Source organism: Lates calcarifer, linkage group LG4 (assembly GCF_001640805.2).
Source record: "Lates calcarifer isolate ASB-BC8 linkage group LG4, TLL_Latcal_v3, whole genome shotgun sequence".
In the NCBI taxonomy this organism is placed as follows: Eukaryota; Metazoa; Chordata; class Actinopteri; family Centropomidae; genus Lates; species Lates calcarifer.
The window spans coordinates 9,998,895-10,018,147 of record NC_066836.1 but is presented as its reverse complement, the minus strand read 5'-3'; the positions used below and the strand labels follow the sequence as shown (position 1 = coordinate 10,018,147).

General features: G+C 41.2%; 1 protein-coding gene across 16 annotated transcripts in view; it reads left to right on the top strand.

Moving 5' to 3' along the window:
• Positions 1–19,253, top strand: part of obscnb (obscurin, cytoskeletal calmodulin and titin-interacting RhoGEF b) — a 54,471-nt gene that overhangs the window by 29,179 nt on the left and 6,039 nt on the right. For 5 of the 16 annotated variants that reach the window (XM_051069955.1, XM_051069953.1, XM_051069957.1 and 2 more), the window contains 27 exons: positions 3,676–3,945; positions 4,429–4,707; positions 5,191–5,448; positions 5,722–5,988; positions 6,138–6,410; positions 8,574–8,840; positions 9,072–9,347; positions 9,510–9,782; positions 10,106–10,396; positions 10,620–10,649; positions 10,887–12,188; positions 12,364–12,645; positions 13,133–13,214; positions 13,335–13,456; positions 13,574–13,771; positions 13,883–13,915; positions 14,015–14,113; positions 14,203–14,421; positions 14,599–14,632; positions 14,750–14,802; positions 14,910–15,008; positions 16,177–16,233; positions 16,936–17,075; positions 18,011–18,211; positions 18,336–18,412; positions 18,494–18,664; positions 18,821–18,980. In XM_051069955.1, coding sequence (XP_050925912.1) covers positions 3,676–3,945; positions 4,429–4,707; positions 5,191–5,448; positions 5,722–5,988; positions 6,138–6,410; positions 8,574–8,840; positions 9,072–9,347; positions 9,510–9,782; positions 10,106–10,396; positions 10,620–10,649; positions 10,887–12,188; positions 12,364–12,645; positions 13,133–13,214; positions 13,335–13,456; positions 13,574–13,771; positions 13,883–13,915; positions 14,015–14,113; positions 14,203–14,421; positions 14,599–14,632; positions 14,750–14,802; positions 14,910–15,008; positions 16,177–16,233; positions 16,936–17,075; positions 18,011–18,211; positions 18,336–18,412; positions 18,494–18,664; positions 18,821–18,980 — 5,813 coding nt within the window. Of the gene's footprint in view, positions 1–614; positions 882–1,041; positions 1,309–1,764; positions 2,032–2,541; positions 2,812–3,675; positions 3,946–4,428; positions 4,708–5,190; positions 5,449–5,721; positions 5,989–6,137; positions 6,411–8,573; positions 8,841–9,071; positions 9,348–9,509; positions 9,783–10,105; positions 10,397–10,619; positions 10,650–10,886; positions 12,189–12,363; positions 12,646–13,132; positions 13,215–13,334; positions 13,457–13,573; positions 13,772–13,882; positions 13,916–14,014; positions 14,114–14,202; positions 14,422–14,598; positions 14,633–14,749; positions 14,803–14,909; positions 15,009–16,176; positions 16,234–16,935; positions 17,076–18,010; positions 18,212–18,335; positions 18,413–18,493; positions 18,665–18,820; positions 18,981–19,253 lie in introns of all 16 variants that reach the window. The other 11 variants (XM_051069959.1, XM_051069962.1, XM_051069954.1 and 8 more) reach the window with 9 other exon arrangements.

Genomic DNA, 19,253 nt, shown 5'->3' with positions numbered 1-19,253 from the left:
CAGAAATGTAAGGTCTAATGACATTAATTACACTTGCAGAGATACAAAAGCCTGCTGTCTCTGAAGTCAACCTAAAGCCAGAGCCTGCAAAGCTGGTTGCCAAAGTGAAAGGAGAAGGTAGAACTTTTGTGGCACCTGCATATTGTTTCCCCTTAGTTTTGTTGTTTTTTTCCATGTGGGTTTTTGTATGCTGTATATTCAGTCTGGCTTCTTGTTGCTCACGTCATATTCAGTTGTGAATGCCTGATTTGCTGTTTTCTGGATTGTTGTTTGCAGAGGGGAATAATTAAGAGCTGGGTTTGACAGACTCGATAAACACTTAGCTGGCCTCCTGTTTTGAATGGGAGCAGGGATCATTGGCTGTGCATCAGTGTTGTTATGTGTATGTGTCTGCGAGTGTGCGTATACATATTAAAGAAGTCACATATTTCCTTGTTTTATTTCATATTTTTGTTTTTACTTATTTTTACACATAAACATATGCTCAGTCAGGTAAGTTATAATTTATTTTTTTTTAAACAGAATACCATAGGCTGCATCTGGCATCCAATCTGAAAGCATGTGGGTTACAACAGGTACATGCCAACACCTTATCTCATGTATTCAATCCCCAGTTCTTCCAGTCATAGTCATTCAAGACCTGGAAAGCCAGGAAGCTGAGGAGGGAGGTAGTGTTACTCTGCACTGTGAGCTTTCTAAACCCGGACTCCCTGTCGAATGGAAGAAGGGAACTCAAGTTCTGAGTTTGGGAGAAAAGTACCAAATGAGACAAACAGGATTCAGTTATGAGCTACACATCTTTGATCTGAAACCTGGAGACACAGGAAACTACTCATGCTGTTCAGAGGACACAATAAGCTCAGCCTCTCTTGCAGTAAATGGTAGGATGGAGAACATGTCGTCATCTCATTCTGTCCTCTGTCTTTGAAGTCTTTCATTTCATATATTCATTCTTTATTTCACTGCATCTCTTCATCGCCATTCTTGACTTTTGTAATGTAGATCTGGTTAAAAATCTGGTTATTTCTTGTCACCCATCAGCTGCCCCAATCATATTTACAAAAGAGCTGGAAAGCCTAACAGCTGACGAGGGCGACAGTGTCACCCTGCACTGTGAGCTCTCTAAACCTGGTGTTCCTTTGGAGTGGAGGAAAGGACAGCTTGGTCTATGTTCTTGTGCCAAGTATGAAATTGGACAGACAGGAAAAGTTGCCACACTAGTAATCCATGATGTAGACCCAGCGGACTCTGGGAGTTACACATGTGACACTGGTGACCATCAAAGCACTGCAGAACTAACTGTAAAGGGTACGCTGGCTAGAAACTCTTGTTTGCAGTGGAGATACTTGAGTTGGATTAAAGACTTCAGTATTGTAACCCCTATTAGAAATTTGAAAAGACTTGACCTTTTTATTACTGTGAATATTACACATTAAATATAAGATACTTTAAATGAAAAGAATATGAAAAGATAAGCTTTTATCTAATGTTACCTAATGTTGGTTGCTTTTTTAGTTATGCTTAAGCTATGTTAGACTGTCTTTTACTGTGAGGAACAGTTTAATTTGGGCTACTTTATTTTTAGTCGCCCAAATTAGGATTAAGACTTGAGACTAAGAGACTGTGTATATGACTGACCACCTTTACTATTTACTTTTTGACCCAACACAGTAGTTTTATGTGTGGTGGGTTACAAATTGTGCCAGTTTTCTTTCAGTTCACCAAATTTTTTCCCTCTCATTTCCTCAATTTTCTCCCCTGCAGCCCAGCCTGTTCTTTTCAAAACCCAGCTGCAGAACCTCGAAAGAGAGGCAGGAGAAATAGCCATTCTTCGCTGTGAGACCACAAAACCAGGAGCCAGTGTGGTCTGGAGGTGCAGCGACAGAGTGCTTGAATCCAGCAGCAAGTATCAGTTGAAACAGGAAGGGACTGTAGTCGAGCTTGTTGTCTATAAACTGCAGGGAGCTGACTCAGGAGAGTACTCCTGTGACACAGGCAGTCAGAGGACTTCAGCTGTCCTCACTGTGCGGGGTAGGGTTTTTCTATTTAACATTTTCTTTTTCATGCTCTCTCTTGTGTCGCATCTTTCTGCGCGTCCCTCATCACTCTGTCTTGTTGACTGCCTTACAAAGCAGCACTTGAGTGTGAAGTGCATCAACCTTTCATCTGGAGGTCCTGTCCTGTCCTTCTTGGCTGCACTTGAATGTTCAAGAATTATTTCTCATCCCACGTGTGTTCTTGTTTTGTCATTCACTATTTTCAAAGCACTTGTAATATTCACACAAACACTTTTCTGTTGAGCTTGATCACTGATTTCATCTCATCATTTGTGCCTGTCTTTGTTCTCTCCTCACAAAAAATAACACACCCAACTCTGTTTCTCTTCACTTGGTACTCACAATAACAGCTTGACAGAAATCTTTATGAATTTAATCACACTTTGATCACAGACTGCACAACTTCAGCCATGCCTTTGTCAAGCACACTTCATTTCAGGCAATAGATATGTGACTATTTTAATGAAATTTATTTGCTAAACAGAGGTTGAGGTCAACATACTGAAATTCTTGGAGAGCTGCGTTGTATGTGAGGGTGAAGACGTCCACTTTGAGTGTGTGGTTTCTCATGAGGAGACACCTCTGGCCCAGTGGAAACTCGAGGACGTCCCACTGCAGAATAACGAAATGAACCTGATCAAGGCTGAGGGCAAAGTACACAGCCTCACACTCAGAGGTGTCACCGCAGCTGACTCAGGAACAGTCACTTTCACAGTGGGAAACCACACTTCCACTGCGTCTCTAACAGTCAGAGGTAAGAGAGACATTTAGCTCTTTATTTCTTAAGACAAGAATCTGCTGCTTCTGCAGTAACATTTGGACTTCCTCTGTTTCCTCTGTTCATTTACTCCCTGTCTTCCTTCTCATGGGACACTTGCCTTCTGTCTTTTCAAAACTTTCCTGCAGAGCATCCCAAAGTTTGGATGCTTGGATTTGTTTTGACATGTTCAACTCTCATCTCACTTTCTTATTCATACAACTTGTGCACTTCACAGCATATTCCATCACATTTCTGTAGTATATGCATGTTCACTCCTCCCTCCTTTGAATTTGAACTAATCACATTCCCTCTTTCTTTCAAACCTTGTATTTAAATTACATATTGGTCCTGTTGACCAATATTTTTACCTTTAATTCTTGCAGTACAGTTTTTTGATGCACAGCATCAACAGTTCTTCATTGTTTGAAGAAGATGCTATGTTATTTGTTGATTAAACTTTTGTCAACTTTTTTCACTCTTCTATTCCTTTATTTCAAGTGACAAAACCAAATTTACATTTCCATAACCTTTTGTGTCAATAGAGTGTTTACACATTAGCATACTGCACTTGAAATGATAAATCCTTCATATTATTTTACAGTGCTCTTTGACAATTTTTTTTTTTTCTTTTTTATTCAGTCTATCAATGCCTCTTAAAAAAGTGGGTCAAGTATAGGTTAACTAGTGATTTTTAACAGTGCTGTTAATGTTCTGTTCAAAGCTTCTCCATTGTATGGAATTATTGAAATTGTGAGTATGACTAAAAACTCTCTTCTGAGTACATTGTGTTTTGTGGTGGCCGTGTTTACTGCTGAAAAGTCTTAGATAATTCATCCTAATCGATAATGGTTTTTCTAGCAGCCGCACCCGTGCTGTTCAAGAAGGAGCTGGAAAGTCAAGAGGCCACCGAAGGAGGCAAAGCCACCCTGTCCTGTGAGACGTCCCGCCCTGACTGTAAGGTGACCTGGCGGAAGGGCTCAACTGTGCTCACACATGGGGAGAAGTACACCATAGAGCAGAGAGCTACTACTCACACCCTGGTTATACACAAGCTGAATGTGGAGGATAGTGGAGATTATACCAGCGACACAGGGGACAGGAAAAGCACTGCTACCCTGACTGTTAAAGGTAATGGCACCATCTCATCTATGTCTCATCTCATCTCGTCTCGTCTTCATCCCTCCTGAAGTTCATTTTACATTCACCCAACCCATTCTAAATCACTGGATCATGTCTTCTACTTGTCTTTTTATGCTATTGGATTTCACAGCCATATAGTAACTTTCCTTGACTTGAATGAATGAATTTTCTGATCTGTAATGTGGTGGGAGTCATCACATTTACAATATACATGCAGGAAATATAAAGTTTTTTTCTGTTTTATTTTAAATATTATCATGTAGTTGATAACCTAATGCTAGTGTAATCAGTTGTCATTACAGTTGCACAGGCCAGAGTACTACATTATTGTTCCTGAGATCAAACTTGAGGAATGAAATGTTAAGAGAGAATTAAAATTAGACTCTTGATGATGGACACACCCTCATAGTGATGCTCTCTGGAAGCTCTGCTGACGTCTGATCACTCAAAATTCATCCCGTTTGCCCTCAGAGCGTGTGCGCATCACCCGAGAACTCTGCGACATTACCGTAATCACTGGGCAGGACGCTGTCTTTGAAGTGGAGCTCTCACACTCAGGCGTGGCAAACGGGGAATGGTGGCTTGGAGACAACCTTCTCCAGAATAACGACCTGAATCAAATGAGCAGCCACGGCAAGGTGCACCGTTTGGTCCTGAAGATGGTGACCACAGACGAATCAGGAGATGTTGCCTTTGTCATGGGAGAAGAGAAGAGCGTGGCCTGCCTGCTGGTGGAGGAGAAACCCAAAGGTAAAGGGGATGACGTGATCACTTGAGAGTTTTTAATCCTCACATCCATCTCCATCGAACCATCAAACAGCTTTGTCTTGGCAAATGGAAATCTGCTGGCACCATCATCTTCAACATCCTAACTTTTAGAAATGTTCTCCAAAAATGCTAAATACTAACCTCAAAATCCTAACTAAAGCAACTACTTAATTTTGTCAGTTAGTTTCTTAAAGATAGAGAGTTTTCAGCACTTATCAAGTGTTTGTTTTTTAGCTTGGTTTCTTTGTTTTTTTTAATGACACTAGATCTGTTTCTGATTAAATGTCAGAGCATTATTCACTATGCTGTAAGATGTATGACAGCATACAGTAATCAGTGCATGCATTGATTTATTTATGTATATAGTTCTGAAATGATTAATGCCAGGGCTGTAAAAGACAGGGGGAGGGGTACATATAAATGCTACTGTTATTAAATCTAGTTTTGGGTTTCCCATATTTGCAGTGTTAATATTAGAGAAACCGCACAACACTGTGGCAGTAGAGGATGAAACGGTCACTCTGGCCTGCACCATCTCTGACCCCAAGGCCAATGTGATCTGGATCAGAAACAACATGGCCATCCAAGCAGGTCTCAAGTATGACCTGAGGAAGAATGGAGCTTTCCATGAGCTTTGTATCTACAATGTGGTGCCTGAGGACTCTGGAACGTACACCTGTGACACCGGAGATGCACAGTGTGACGTCACCTTGACCGTGGAAGGTAAAGAATGATGCCACCTCTAAAATAAGTCTCTTTCCTGTTGATCAAATTCAAGACTATGGACCAAAATTGAATTGAAATGAACAACTCAAATATTCTTGAACTTCCACTTCCCTCAAACCAACCACACATCCAGTCTGGCATCACTATGCATCCACAAAATTTTTGTCTCAAGTCCCTCAGAGATGTTTATCTCGTCACCTCATCTGTCTGATGCCAAACTTGTCACCTCAACATCTGACGCCAAACTTTCCCATTTCAAATTCTCACCAGGTGCCCCAGTGTTCTTCCAAAAAGAGCTCACGAGCGAGGACGCCATTGAGGGTGATGATATCACCCTGCGTTGTGAGGTGTCTAAGCCAGGTGTTCGTGTTGAGTGGAGGAAAGGAGGCATGGTCCTCCAGCCCGGTAAGAAGTATCAGATGAGGCAGAAAGGGTGCGTCCAAGAGCTCTGTATACAGAACCTGGAGCCTGAAGACAGTGGCTACTACACCTGTGACGCAGGAGACCAGCTCACTACAGCTTCTTTGGCAGTGAAAGGTAGCCTCTCTTCAATACTTTTGCGTTTGTCCTCGATGGTACATTTTCTTGTCTTCTGGTATGATATCATGTTGTCTTTTAAGTTGGCATAATGCTGATAATGACTAAGTTTTAGGCTCAGTGTGTGCATATTTTGTTTCACTCAACAGTGAAAGAAGTCCTCATTGTTTCTGGTCTTAAGACCACCGACGTCTTTGTTGGGGAATGGGCAACCTTCTCCTGCCAGCTGTCTGGTAGGGCGCCTGGCAAGGTGCAGTGGTGGTTGGATGGCACCTTGCTGGAGAACAGCCCCTTTAGTGAGATAGGGCTGAGCCAGGGCCACATCTACACGCTCACCTTAAAGAACCTGGCCACAGATGACTCTGGCACCGTCATGTTCAAAGCTGGCAGTTTAACGTCAACAGCCAAGCTCTTAGTCAAAGGTATCATGTTACACAGAAAACCACTAGAGACTGAGATAAGCAGTATCTCAGTCTTTTTTTAGACCCTGCAGTATTTTAAGTCAAGCTAGCACATTTGAAATCTTACAAACACAGCATTCATTGCTTATTTTAAATCCAAGCAACCTTAGCAACTGGCAACATTTATCATCATTTTGAATTAAATAGTAGGCATGTACCAAATCTTTTCTGTTTTCTGCGTAATGATTAGCATGGACCAAACAAAATTCCTCTTGAAAAAAAATGAGTGAATATACCGTGAATTATGATTGTTTTCTGCAGGGTTGCATAAAAAGTTTGAAGTTCATGAATATTAACATATCAGTGCTTCATCATGCATGATCAGCATTGGTCCTCACTTGATTAATAATAATAATAATAGCAGTAGAGCGTTCCATGTCCCATGCTTTAATACAACCAAAACATACAACTGGGTGCAGCACCACAACAAATTTTTTGTTAGTGTAGAGCAGAATAGCATCTAAACCAAAACACAAATGTTTTGGCTAAATGTGCCAATGATCAAAAATGACCAGTCTTTAATTTTAATGGAAATCTGTGATTTAGACTTACTCGTCTCTTGGATTGTCTTGGAATCCTGGCAATCTGCTGTATTTTGGGCTGCTGAAATGATAATATGATAATCACGATTGTGTTTGACATGAAATCAATTTTTTCTCATAAAAATGGATACAATCAGAAAATACTAAGAAGAATATGTCTTTTGACTCCTGTGCCATCTACAGTCAATATTAGTTAGTGCTTTAACCAACAAATGTTCCCTTAAAATATACATCACCCACGCAACAACCATTCCTGCACTTAAGCAACTGTGTGAGAACAGAAAGTAAGATACTGGTACATCGCTGGCTATAACACACACACACACACAAACATTACATAAACCATTACTCATTAGTCAACTGTTGCCATGTGTCTGGTGTCAGTGGTTTCTTTGTGTTGGTCACATTCAAACTTGTTATTGGACCCAGGCAGAATTCCCTCTGAGCTTTGTCCATAGCAGAACCTGAAAAAAACAACTGGTCCATGGTGAAGCTCTGCCCTACAACTCCCGTTGCTCAGCTGATGAGCACTCTTGAATTTATTGGTCTAGTCTTCATCATTCCCACCAGCAGTTTTCCCTGACAGTTTGGTCAGTCTTCATCACTCAAGCGAGCATTCCTGGTGGCTAAGTCGGGTGTTGCTGCTGGTCCACTGATGTCCTGTTATATGCTGCCCCAACATCTCGCTGCTGTTTTTTTACTTGACTCATATAAATGACCTCTTACATTTTTGCCCAGATTGAAGCCTTGTTTATGATTTGATCAACTCAGTGAACTCTACCCGGTGTTATGACTGCTGTTGAAGCTGCAGCTAATGCTCTTGCCGACATCAACAACTGCCTTTGGGAAGCAGAGAACAATCAATAGAAGTTGATTTGTTGCACTCTTAAAGTGTCAAAAGCCAAAAGCATGATCGTGATTATTATATGGTTAACTGTGCAGCCCCAACTGTATATAACCCTTGATAATGTGAATAATGAGCGATTATTTGGTGACTGGATTCAGTGAATAACAAACAGTAGGCTTGGTTCTGGTGATGTTAAGGTTTTATTCAGTGAACTACTGAATAGTGAAAACAGAAATGTTGTGTTCATCAAGTGCTGCTCCACCCATCCATGCAGGCCTACTGCTGTTGAATGCTCTTGTTCCACCTCCACCATCCCATCCCACCAAGTCCTAACCTTCAAGCACTAAAACCCCTAACTCCCCTCTACCTACCTCATGAGTTTGATATCTCTATCCACTTATCATACCCTCCCTTCTCATTAGCTGCCATCTCTTCTTGGCCCTTGGTTGTGACCATTACCCTGAACCTTGATGTTTGGGCTTTTTGACCCCCTGGATGCTCACAAAGGATGAGACAGTGGTCACAGTGGACATTAAAATATACATTTAGATATTATACCACAGTACTTAGAGTTTGTATTGGACAATCCATAAAAACACAATAATGTTGCTCCCATATGAACCATACCTCAGTATGCTTTTGGGGGTTATAAAGCCCATATGTCAGTCGGCATGTCCTGCTTCCTTATATCTCATGGCCGAGGCCTGACCCTATGACCCCTGACCCCAACCTCAGATCCCACAGTTGAAGTGGTGAGCGAGATGGAGGACCTTCGGGTGGTCGAAAACCAACCGGCCCAGTTCATCTGCCAGTACTCACGGCCGGTCAAGGCTCAGTGGAAGAAAGACGGGCAGCCACTGCTGGCTGATGGCCGAAGGGTGGTAGTGGAGCAGGACTGGAATGTGGCTCGCTTGTACATTAGCTGCGTGTCCGCTGAGGACAGGGGAACATACTCCTGTGAAGCAGAGGGGACCTGTGTGGTTGCTTCACTTCATGTGGAAGGTGAGCTTCCCTCCACATGGAAAGAGCACCAACCTTTAGGGACTCTCCTCTGCTCCCTCAAGCCTAACAAATGTTTGGCCAAATAAAATGATCTGTTGCTGATTGTCACAAAGTTTGTGCCATTTGTTGGCAAAATCCCAAATGATTTGGCATTCTAAACATTACAGTCTTCTTAAAATCTTTTTTGAGAGTGCTCTCTTTCTTTTTTCATTTTCCTTTTGTCTTCTACAGGCAAACCCATTACCATTGTCCAGGGCTTAGAGAATATGGAAACCTTTGATGGAGGCGAAGCACTGTTTGAGTGTGCCCTCTCACGTCCTGAGAGCAAAGATTTCTGCTGGCTTCTTGATGGCAAACCAGTGAAAGAATCTCCTAATGCTGAGGTAGTGACGTTTGAGAGTGGTCGTCGTCATCTGCTCCTGCTGAAAGAGTTGCGCGTTAAAGACAGTTGCACAGTGACCTTCAAAGCTGGCACAGCATCCACATCTGCCCAGCTCTCTGTCAAGGGTGAGTCGCCCCCAATGATCACTGCAAGACTCTCTTGTTGTATTTACAGCAACATCATGCCTGAATCATTTATCATTCTTATGATTATGTTTTGTATATATATATTCCCATAACTGTAACTAACATCTTTTTGCATTTAATCCTGTATATTTCTCTCATAAGGATGGCAGCTGGATGTTGTGAAGGGTCTGGAGGACAGGGTGGCTGCAGTGGGAGAGAAGGTTGAATTTTGTGTCGAGCTGACCGAGCCCATCCCTGCGGCAGAAGTAGCTTGGTATGCTAATGGAGTCGAGCTCAAGCCCAGCGATCTCTGGGCTATGAGGGCTGACGGCCGCTCGTATCGCCTTGTCCTTAGACAGGCACCACTTTTGCCCCAGCAGGAAATAACATTTGCTGCTAGGGATGCTCTTTCTTTGGCCAAGCTTACCATCATCAGTAAGTGTTTTGGTCTCCTCTAAAGCAATACCACTGTGAACTATTTGTTTTAAGGCAAACTTTCCTTATCATAATGTTTCTAATCTTTTAGCTTTTTGTATCTTAACATTGAAAAATGTAATCATTAGATTTTAAGTAAAAATTTGGTTTGACAAAAAATAAAGATATATCCATACTTCCGTTTGTGAATTAATATTTTTGCTTTATTGGATAAAGGATAGGCACACATACCAAAATATTGAAAGCAAACACTGACAGATTAAGGTTGCTTTCTGTGTACTTTTTTCCTCAGTGTTCATAAGAGCTCCCTTTCTTTCCAACAGCTGTACCTGATCCCCCAGAGGACCCTGAGGTCCTCAGTAAGACCAAACAGTCCGTTACTCTTTCTTGGTTCACTCCACTACACGATGGGGGGAGTCCCATCCTGGGCTACAGGGTGGAGATGCGGCTGGTGGACAGTGCCCTCTGGCTTCCGTGTCATTCCGAACCTGTGTGTAACACAGAGTTTGTGGTTGAAAATCTTATTCCAGGGAGCAGTTATAGGTTCAGAGTGGCAGGCATTAACAGAGCTGGGACTGGAGAGCCTGTTGAGCTGCCTCAAACTGTGCAGCTCGGTGAGTGGATTAGTAACATTTCTAACATCCACCAAAGACATTAGTCAGGACATTTTACTTATTATTGCTCAGTTAACTTCTAGTTTTTATGTATGAAAAACCTTGTTGTCACTTTTGACACAAAAAGTACTTGGATCTGTTTGGTTTGGTAGTACATAGTTAATTATTTATCTCGGATTATAAAATTTATTTTGGTGCTGTTTGTTTTGTCTTTGTTACACAGAGGCACCTGTGCAGCCACTCATTTGTCCAGGTAAGACATTGTGTTTGGTGTGTAGGTTTTTTGTATTTATCCTACAAGTTCTGCTGTAGTTAAATACCTCTACACACTTATCCCTTTTAAACATCTGAAGCCATCTGACAAAATGTTTGTCATGCTAAGTTGGAATAACTGGTCAGCACCACTAGGTGTTGTGCTGTGTGGAAATGCTGACAGTAACATGTTAAAACATTTATCAAAGTAACAATGAAAACTGCATTTTGGTTATAGGTGGAGAGGCAAAACAGATGGAGGCAGAAGTGCTGGGGCAGCCAAGCCTGCCTCCAGAGGCTGCTGAAGAAGGTGATCTCCATGAGCTGTGGGAGGCTTCGGCTAAGAAACGGCGCATGAGTCGAGAGCCCACTTTGGACTCCATCACTGAACAACCTGAGGATGGACAGAAGTCGGCAAAGACAGTAGAAATAAAATCAGGAGAGAAGGAGCAGGTCATTGTGTCTAAGAAGCAGACAGAGTCCAACTTATGCACCAGCTCTGGGGACGAGTCAGGGGGTTCATCGCTTGTGTCTTACCTCAAGAAGAGCAGCAAATCTACTGTCACAGCAGCCAATGAGGCAGAGACACTGTCCACTGAGAGATTCTTTGCACATTTCCAGATGGCAGAGCAGAGAACAGTGCATCAGACTGAAGTGAAAACAACTGTAGTTGAGCAGATAGATAAAAAAGAGGTATCCACAGAGGAGGCTAGCATAATGGAGATCAGTAAAGAGGACGAGCCTGAGCTCAGAGAGGCTGCCATTAAGATTCAAGCAGCCTTCAAGGGCTACAAGGCCCGCAAGGACATGCGTCCTGTCTTCAAAGACGTCTTCAAAGATCAGACCAAAGAACCTAATGGCACCATACATCTGGAATGTGTGGCAGAAGGTAAACCTGATAAGGTGCGTTGGCTGAAGGATGGAGAACCATTGACAGATGGCAAACACCACCACATTGATATCTACAATGATGGTACTTGCTCACTGGTCATTACTGCCATCACCACAAAGGATACTGGGGTTTACACCTGTGAGGTCACCAACAAGTTTGGAGTTACCTCCCACAGTGGTAAAGTGACAGTAGGAACAGTAAGAGAGTCATCTGGGCGCCGTCCACTAACGGTGGGCTACAGTGCCGACAGTGAGCCCGAGAGCTCCTCAGGTAGTGAAATGGATGAGTCACTGAGGCAGGCAAGCAGACGTCTGCGGCGCCTGTTGCGCACACGTCTCCCACCAGATGTTGAGGAAGAACCGTTTGTCAGTGCAGATGAAGGAGACCTGCATCCCCCAGATCCTCACTCTTATCGTGAGGATGACAATTACATCTACATTCGCTTTGATTCACGGACAGAGGCTGAAGTCGCCTCTAAGAGGTTCCAGGAGATGTTTACAGTCCATGGGGTTCCTGTGGAGACCACCATCCTGGAGGCAGGGCCTCTCAAAGTGGAGCTGCGGATTAGAAAGATGGGCTACGTGCAAGATGGCACACAGACCCCCACACAAGATAGACAGCCTCCTGCATTCATGACTGGAGCCCTGGGTAAGAAACAAACGAGGGTGGTTGTTTTCCTCTTATGATCATTACGCATTTTTTTTAATGTACTCTCTAAATCATCAATAAATCGTTTTTTAAATAATCAATATTATTTAGATTTCTGTCCCATTACCTGTGGCCATTTTTATTTTCTTTTTTTTACTCTCAATTTGTTACCCAGCTGCCCCAGTCTTCTTGACAGAGCTGCAGAGCCAGGACGTTCCAGATGGTTATCCGGTCAGCTTTGATTGTGTTGTGATTGGCAAGCCCCCTCCAACTGTCCGCTGGTATAAGGATGGTAAATTGTTGGAGGAGAATGACCATTACATGATCAATGAAGACCAGGAGGGCTGCCACCAGCTGATCATTACCACTGTGCTTCCCACTGACATGGGCGTCTATCGCTGCACAGCTGAAAACAGCAGCGGCATCGCAGCCACTAAGGCTGAACTCAGAGTTGACAGTAAGTGAACATATATTACGTACATAAACATTCACGTATGTTTTACAAATAGCAGTGAGTACCTTGGTTTGAATCATTACTCAACTACACACTCTAGTGAGCACTTCTGTTTTGCTTGTGGAAAATTGGCCATTAACTTACACAGTGCAACATCTTGGGTTTGACACCTTGAGATATCTCCAGCACAGCTATAGCACATACACTAAATACAACAGTATTATAATAGAACATTTTATACAAGTTGTTGGAAATTAATGACTGAATGTCTTAACCTGAAACCAATTTCTTCATCTTTAACTACCCTCTTAAAAAAGCAGAGTGGTCAAAATGAGCCTACTTTGCAAAAGCATCGTCAAACTAACTGTACAAAACTTAAACTGGTTCTCAAAGGGATGGCAAAATTAGAGAATCAGATGCACACAGTGACATACACCCTATCCCTGATTCCCCTGATCATTGTATAATGTACATCATTCCTTTCCATCAGTGTCTTGCAGCTCAGATTATGACACTGCTGCTGATGCCACTGAGACATCCTCCTATGTCAGTGCCAAAGGCTACATGTCCAGGTGAATATACTATAAACAGTTTTATGTTGTCTAAAAAGACGTACTAATAAAGGTATTTTATTTCATAATATTAATGAATCTTGAATTCTTGAGGTGAAGTATTCTACTGTTCTCATGCAGGGAAACTGAGACCTTTGAGTCTGTGGCTGAAGATGATCAGCTGCCACAAGTGGTGGAGGAGCTTCATGACGTTCATGTTAGTCCAGGTTCACCTATTGCTAAAATGCAACTCAGAGTAAAAGGTAAATTTCATGGAAGGCAAACATATAGCAGCTGTTTGGAATAGGCTTATAAAGTCAACTTACAAAAAAATTGATATGAGTAAAGAATAATGTTTCTGAAATATCTATGTCTTCCAGGCTTCCCCAAACCCAGAGTATACTGGTTCAAAGATGGCCACCCTCTTCGGCCCTCAGAAAGGATTCAGTTGATGGCAGAGAGAGATGCTCATGGTGTGGAGATTCTAGAGGTGAAGAAAGAAGATATGGGGGAGTACTCTGCTTACATCAGCAATGCAGCCGGTTCTGCTTACTCCTCTGCCCGACTGATAGTTCTGAGTACGTATGCAAAAGCCTGAAAAGCTGACGATGCGTAAAAGTAAGAAGTGCTGTATTTTAAATTGTGTTTAAGATGTTTACAGACACAGTAACACTTGTATTTTCCAACAGGTCCTGGGGAGATTATGCCACAAGATAAGAAAGGTAATTTAACATTCAGCCTACACACTTGGCCCAAGTACTTTAGTAGATCATAATAATATATTATATGTGACTGTGCTTTTGTTTTGTTTTTTTCTACAGACTCCAAGGAACCCCTGGTGCCACCTCGCTTCCTTGAAAGATTCAGTAACAGGAAGGTGAAACAGGGAGCAAGCATCACTCTGTCTGTCAAAGTAGAAGGTTTGTTCACTTCACTGTTTTTATCTTAATGGGATCAGATCTGGCTTATCTGTCATCCGTCATCCCTATACCCACCTTTTCTTTCTCAGGGTCTCCCACTCCTATGGTCTCCTGGCTAAAGGAGGAATCACAGGAGGATGTCCTGTGGATCAAACCTGATACTAAGGGATACAAAATAGCAAGTTCTGGACGCCAGCACAGCCTCATCTTGATGGATGTGGGCACAGAGTACACTGGCGCCTACACCTGTATTGCTACAAATAGAGCAGGACAGTCCATCTGCACTGCCCACCTTGAGGTGGATGACAGTAAGGAAAACAAAGACAACTAAATGCTTTATACCAAAATTAAATTTACCACAAGAATATCCATAAACTACAAGACCCTTAGTAGAGTGCAAACCTACTGCATTAGAGTTTGCCTCCTGTGTTTGATTCTAACTGTACATGTGTGTGTGTGTGTGTGTGTGTGTCCTCTTTCCCCAGCACCCCAAACAAAGAAAGAGACCAAAGCCTCAGAGTATGTTTTTCTTTGAGATTCAGAGTACAATTGCACATAAAAAGGACATGAATATGCTATACATTTAAAGTAAATGAAAATATCTGAAAATAACATTTACCATTAAATTCTCCTCAGGGTTCTTGGCATTACAGTCAGTCCACCAGAAGAGGGGGCTAGCACGGCAAAAGGTAAGACTTATTTATTGTATTATATATTTTTTGTAGTAATAAATACTACAATATTTATGGTGCTCTTTCCTCTTTGTTACCCAATGGTCCTCTATTCTCTACTGCAGAGGGTAAAATACCCTGCCTAGGTGAAGTAGGTACAGAGGAATTCCTAATGAAACTCACCTCCCAGATCACTGAAATGGTTTCAGCAAAGATCAGCCAGGGTAAGTCTATGTTATGGACCATTTTATCTCTGCAATAAAACATTGAACTATTCAAGTTGCAGTTTACAGTATTTTCTACTAAAGAAATACTCAGTAATGTAACAATATGTCCAGAAGGCATTCCAGATAGGAAGCTTAAAAAAGCTTGACTTATTGTGAAAAGCCTGACTTGAGTCAGGTTGATTCATGTTTAAAGCATTACATAGCTTACATAATCAGGCTACTTCAAACCTGGTTTAAACCAAGATAAAACAATGATAATATTTTACTGCAGCTCCCATGAAGCGTTGACAGCTTTGCCATGGCTTAAAGTAATTAGATGTGTTGAATAAATTGTTTTAGCTTGGTTATGTGTCCAGATTTACATTTACCTCATAATATGGACACAGGAATATATTCCAGCTCTAGAGGTTAGCCAGGAAGGCTACAGCCAGGCTGTAAATGGTAATCAAACCTCAACCTGCATGCTCAGCTAAAAAAATATAATTACAGAGTGTTTTATACAGTGTGAAATCATTAATTCTTCAGTCATCATACATAACATACTGTAGGTCAGAGAGAGGTAACTAAGGCCCTAGACTCACAAAAGTATAAAGGTTTTCATCCCAGCCAAACACCATACCAGGTGATTTCAGACACAGACGGAGACCCTGTCTCTTAATTTACCTGGTTTTATCTGTGGTTGGAATAAAAATCCCTTTGTTGCCTTTCCCCTTTTAAATTATACTGAGTAGTAAGTTTCTGATACTGCATATGAAATATGCAAGCTGCTGTGAAGTGCCTTGCAAATAGCTAATGCTAAAAAATGCTAAATAATCCGCTGTTGGATAAATAATCCAATGTTACATGCCAGTCAGGTTTGGTTGAATTCAGTGAATTCATTCTGATTATTCAAGAATTGTAAAAGTGTTGTTTAATTTGAATGTTTTAACACTTGAATTCTTGAATTAGAATTCACTTTCCAGTAAATTTTGGGTTTACACCAAACTTGACAAATGCTTTTCTTGTGCTTGTTTTTCCAGCATGTTTTGCTTTACCCATGTGTACATGACTTAAAACCTCTCACTGATTCACACAGACATCATTCCTTCACCATTTTTTTTTACATCCATCACTTTATTGAATCCAACCAATTAAATGCTCATTCAATCATTAATTTGTTATTCAGACAGCTTACAGAATCATGAAGTGCTCCAGTGGATGAAATCTTGGCCCAAAACTACCAGTATGTATCTCAGCTTCATAATATCTCTACATTTTTCTACAAGGAACACAAGTTAGTGAGATACTTCAATAGAACTGGGTCGCAATGGACATGACTTGTGGAAACAGTTTTATACATACAGGAAAATGTGTCATTTCTGCACACCTTTACACCTCCTCAGACATCATCAATGTACTTTTCTTGTCTTTTTAAATTGGTCTCTCACCTACTTATATCTTGAATACATGCTTACAGACATGTATGTGGAGAGCTCAGACAGTTATTTTTATCTGTACTGTAGTTTTGTTTTGCATGTTGTCACAACACTAACACTGTCAGTATTAAATTGGTAGTCATTAGCAAAGTATTTTTAGCGACTTGATCGTTGATGTGGATTTTTATATTGCACTTCTTTACATCTGTATGTATTTATTTTGAACCAAAATCTGAAATGATGTATTGGAATATTGACTCTGCCTGTTTGGAGGAACATCACCAGCAGATGCCAGCAGAGAATCAGTTATCACTTGAAATGTGACTTGAAGCTGAGTGGTCCTGCCTCAGCTAAGCTTTGACAGTATAATAACTCCTTCCTTTGTTGAATATCTTGTTTTAATGGTACATGACAAAAAAAGATTATATTAATTCTTCATGCTCAAGTTCTTTGCACAACTGACTGACCTGTGTTCCTCTGATTGCCTCCCTCCATCCTCGCTGCCCCAGCTTCATTACGCGTACCTGGTGTCGACAGTGATGACGAGACCAAGACTCCTTCTCCATCACCTCATCACGGTCGCTCTCGTCCTCCATCCCTCATTGCCGACTCCTCATCAGAGTCTGATGAGGGGGATGCCAGGGGAGAGGTGAGATATGGAAATCATTAGTTTACTATGAAGTGAATACTGGTGGACCATAAGTTGTTTATACTTGTGACACATATGAAGAAATCACCCTACATTTTAAGACTGTGAGACTTATGAACATAAATAGAGGTGAAAAAATATAAAAAGCAACTTACAGTCCAAGGACACCACAAACTACAGCCACATAAAATAGAATCAAACCATTTCTAGAACAGAATATTTCCTGAAAAAAAAAACATTTATTTTCTACCCTGGATAAATAGGAAAAACTTGGACTCCAAATGACAGTGATACAAAACAGTTTCAATATCTTACCTGTACCTTACCTTACCCAATCTGACATTAGTGAACTGCAAACAAGAAGCTTATACCTGTACAGTATAGTCTGTCTTTATTACTTTACTTATTTGGACAAAAGTGGCAACAGATCTAATTGAGGAAGCCCTGAGAGGCAAGTGAGAAAAAAAATTCTGGTGATCCATTTTCTGGACCAAGTCCGATCTGAATTGTTTCCTATCCAGTGTTTATGACCTAAGAATAGGTGAAAAAAAGGTTTTTGCCATTACAATCTTGCTGAAGTTTTACATTTTTCATCTGTGATACAGGTGGGTAAAAAAGAGTGTTTGTTGTTAATAGTAATACACATTTTGGCCAAAGTGCATCACTAACCAATCTTAAAATCTTTTTCTTTTTGTCTGACAAAACTGTTTCACAGATGGAGGGAAAAAAGAGAACTTTACAAAGATTATTCTAGATCACCATAATTTTTTTTCTCACTCGCTTCCCACGACTTCCTTATGTAATGCTGGAATTCATATGCAAAATGCAAAAAATGTATTTGGCAATAAACAAAAGGACCTAATGACCTGATGTGACCTGTGATTAATGTTCATACATACATACTAATACTTTTTTTTTTTTTTTTTTTTTTACAGATGTTTGACATCTATGTGGCAACAGCTGACTACAACCCCACCATGGCAAGCAAAGAATCTATCTCTCTGAAAGAGGGACAGTATGTGGAGGTTTTGGACTCAGCCCATCCACTCAAATGGTTAGTCCGGACCAAACCGACCAAAACTACACCATCCCGTCAAGGCTGGGTCTCACCTGCCTACTTGGACAAGAAACTCAAAGTAGGTCTCAAGAATATAGCCACTGACCCAGTGTAATATAGAAATTTGTTACTCAAGAATTATTTCATTGTTGTGATGCCTCTGAGCATTTTAAAGGTAATAATAAAAATATGTGCTATTTCAGCTCTCAGCTGATACAGGTGACCTCCCAGAGACAAGTGCAGAGGAGGTGACTGAGGGTGAATACAAGAGGAAATTGTTGTAAGTAAAGCGCATCTGCACTCAAAGCAAATACTGGAATTAAAGGAAGCATTATGCCATACTATTATTTCTTTTCCCCAGCCAACTGATCCAGGACCTGATAAACAGTGAATCAGAGTTTGTAAAGGAGATAGACTTCTTCACCTCCCATCACCTGAAGCATGCAGATGGCCCTGATGCACCGCCTGATGTCAGCAGCCAAAAGGAAACCATATTCAGGAACGTTGATGATATCAAGTCCTTCCACAGCAAGTGAGCTCACCTCCTAATTACTTTTAGTCAACTGTTTTAAAAGCAAGTTAAAGAACATGAGTGTTCTCTACCCAGAGAATATTCATTCTCTTTTCTGAAAAATGATGGTGACATTTTCTCGTCAACGCATCAATTTCTCCACAATTCTGTTTTTAGGGCATTCCTGCCAAAGCTAAATGACTGCGACACAGATGATGATATAGCCATGTGCTTCCTGAAGAACAAGGAGGGCTTTGAGAAGTACCTCCAGTATCTCGTTGGTCAGGGTCAGGCAGAATCTGCTGTCAGTGACAAGACGGTCCACCGCTTCTTCAAGGTAACACAGCTCTGCTCATGTAAGGCCAGAGCTAATATTGCAGTGTGTCACAACCTAAACCCAAATATAAACTTAATATCTGTTACCACACTATGAAGATATTTATTTTTCAATAACTTGCAAATAATTTGTTTTGTCGTCTTATTTAAAGCATGAATTTCTTTGCTAACTTATACTTCATCTGTACCTGATCATTATGGTGACCCTGAAAGGACTGTGCAGTGGCAAAATATAAATATTGAAATTTAAAAATCTTCCTTTCATCACATCGTA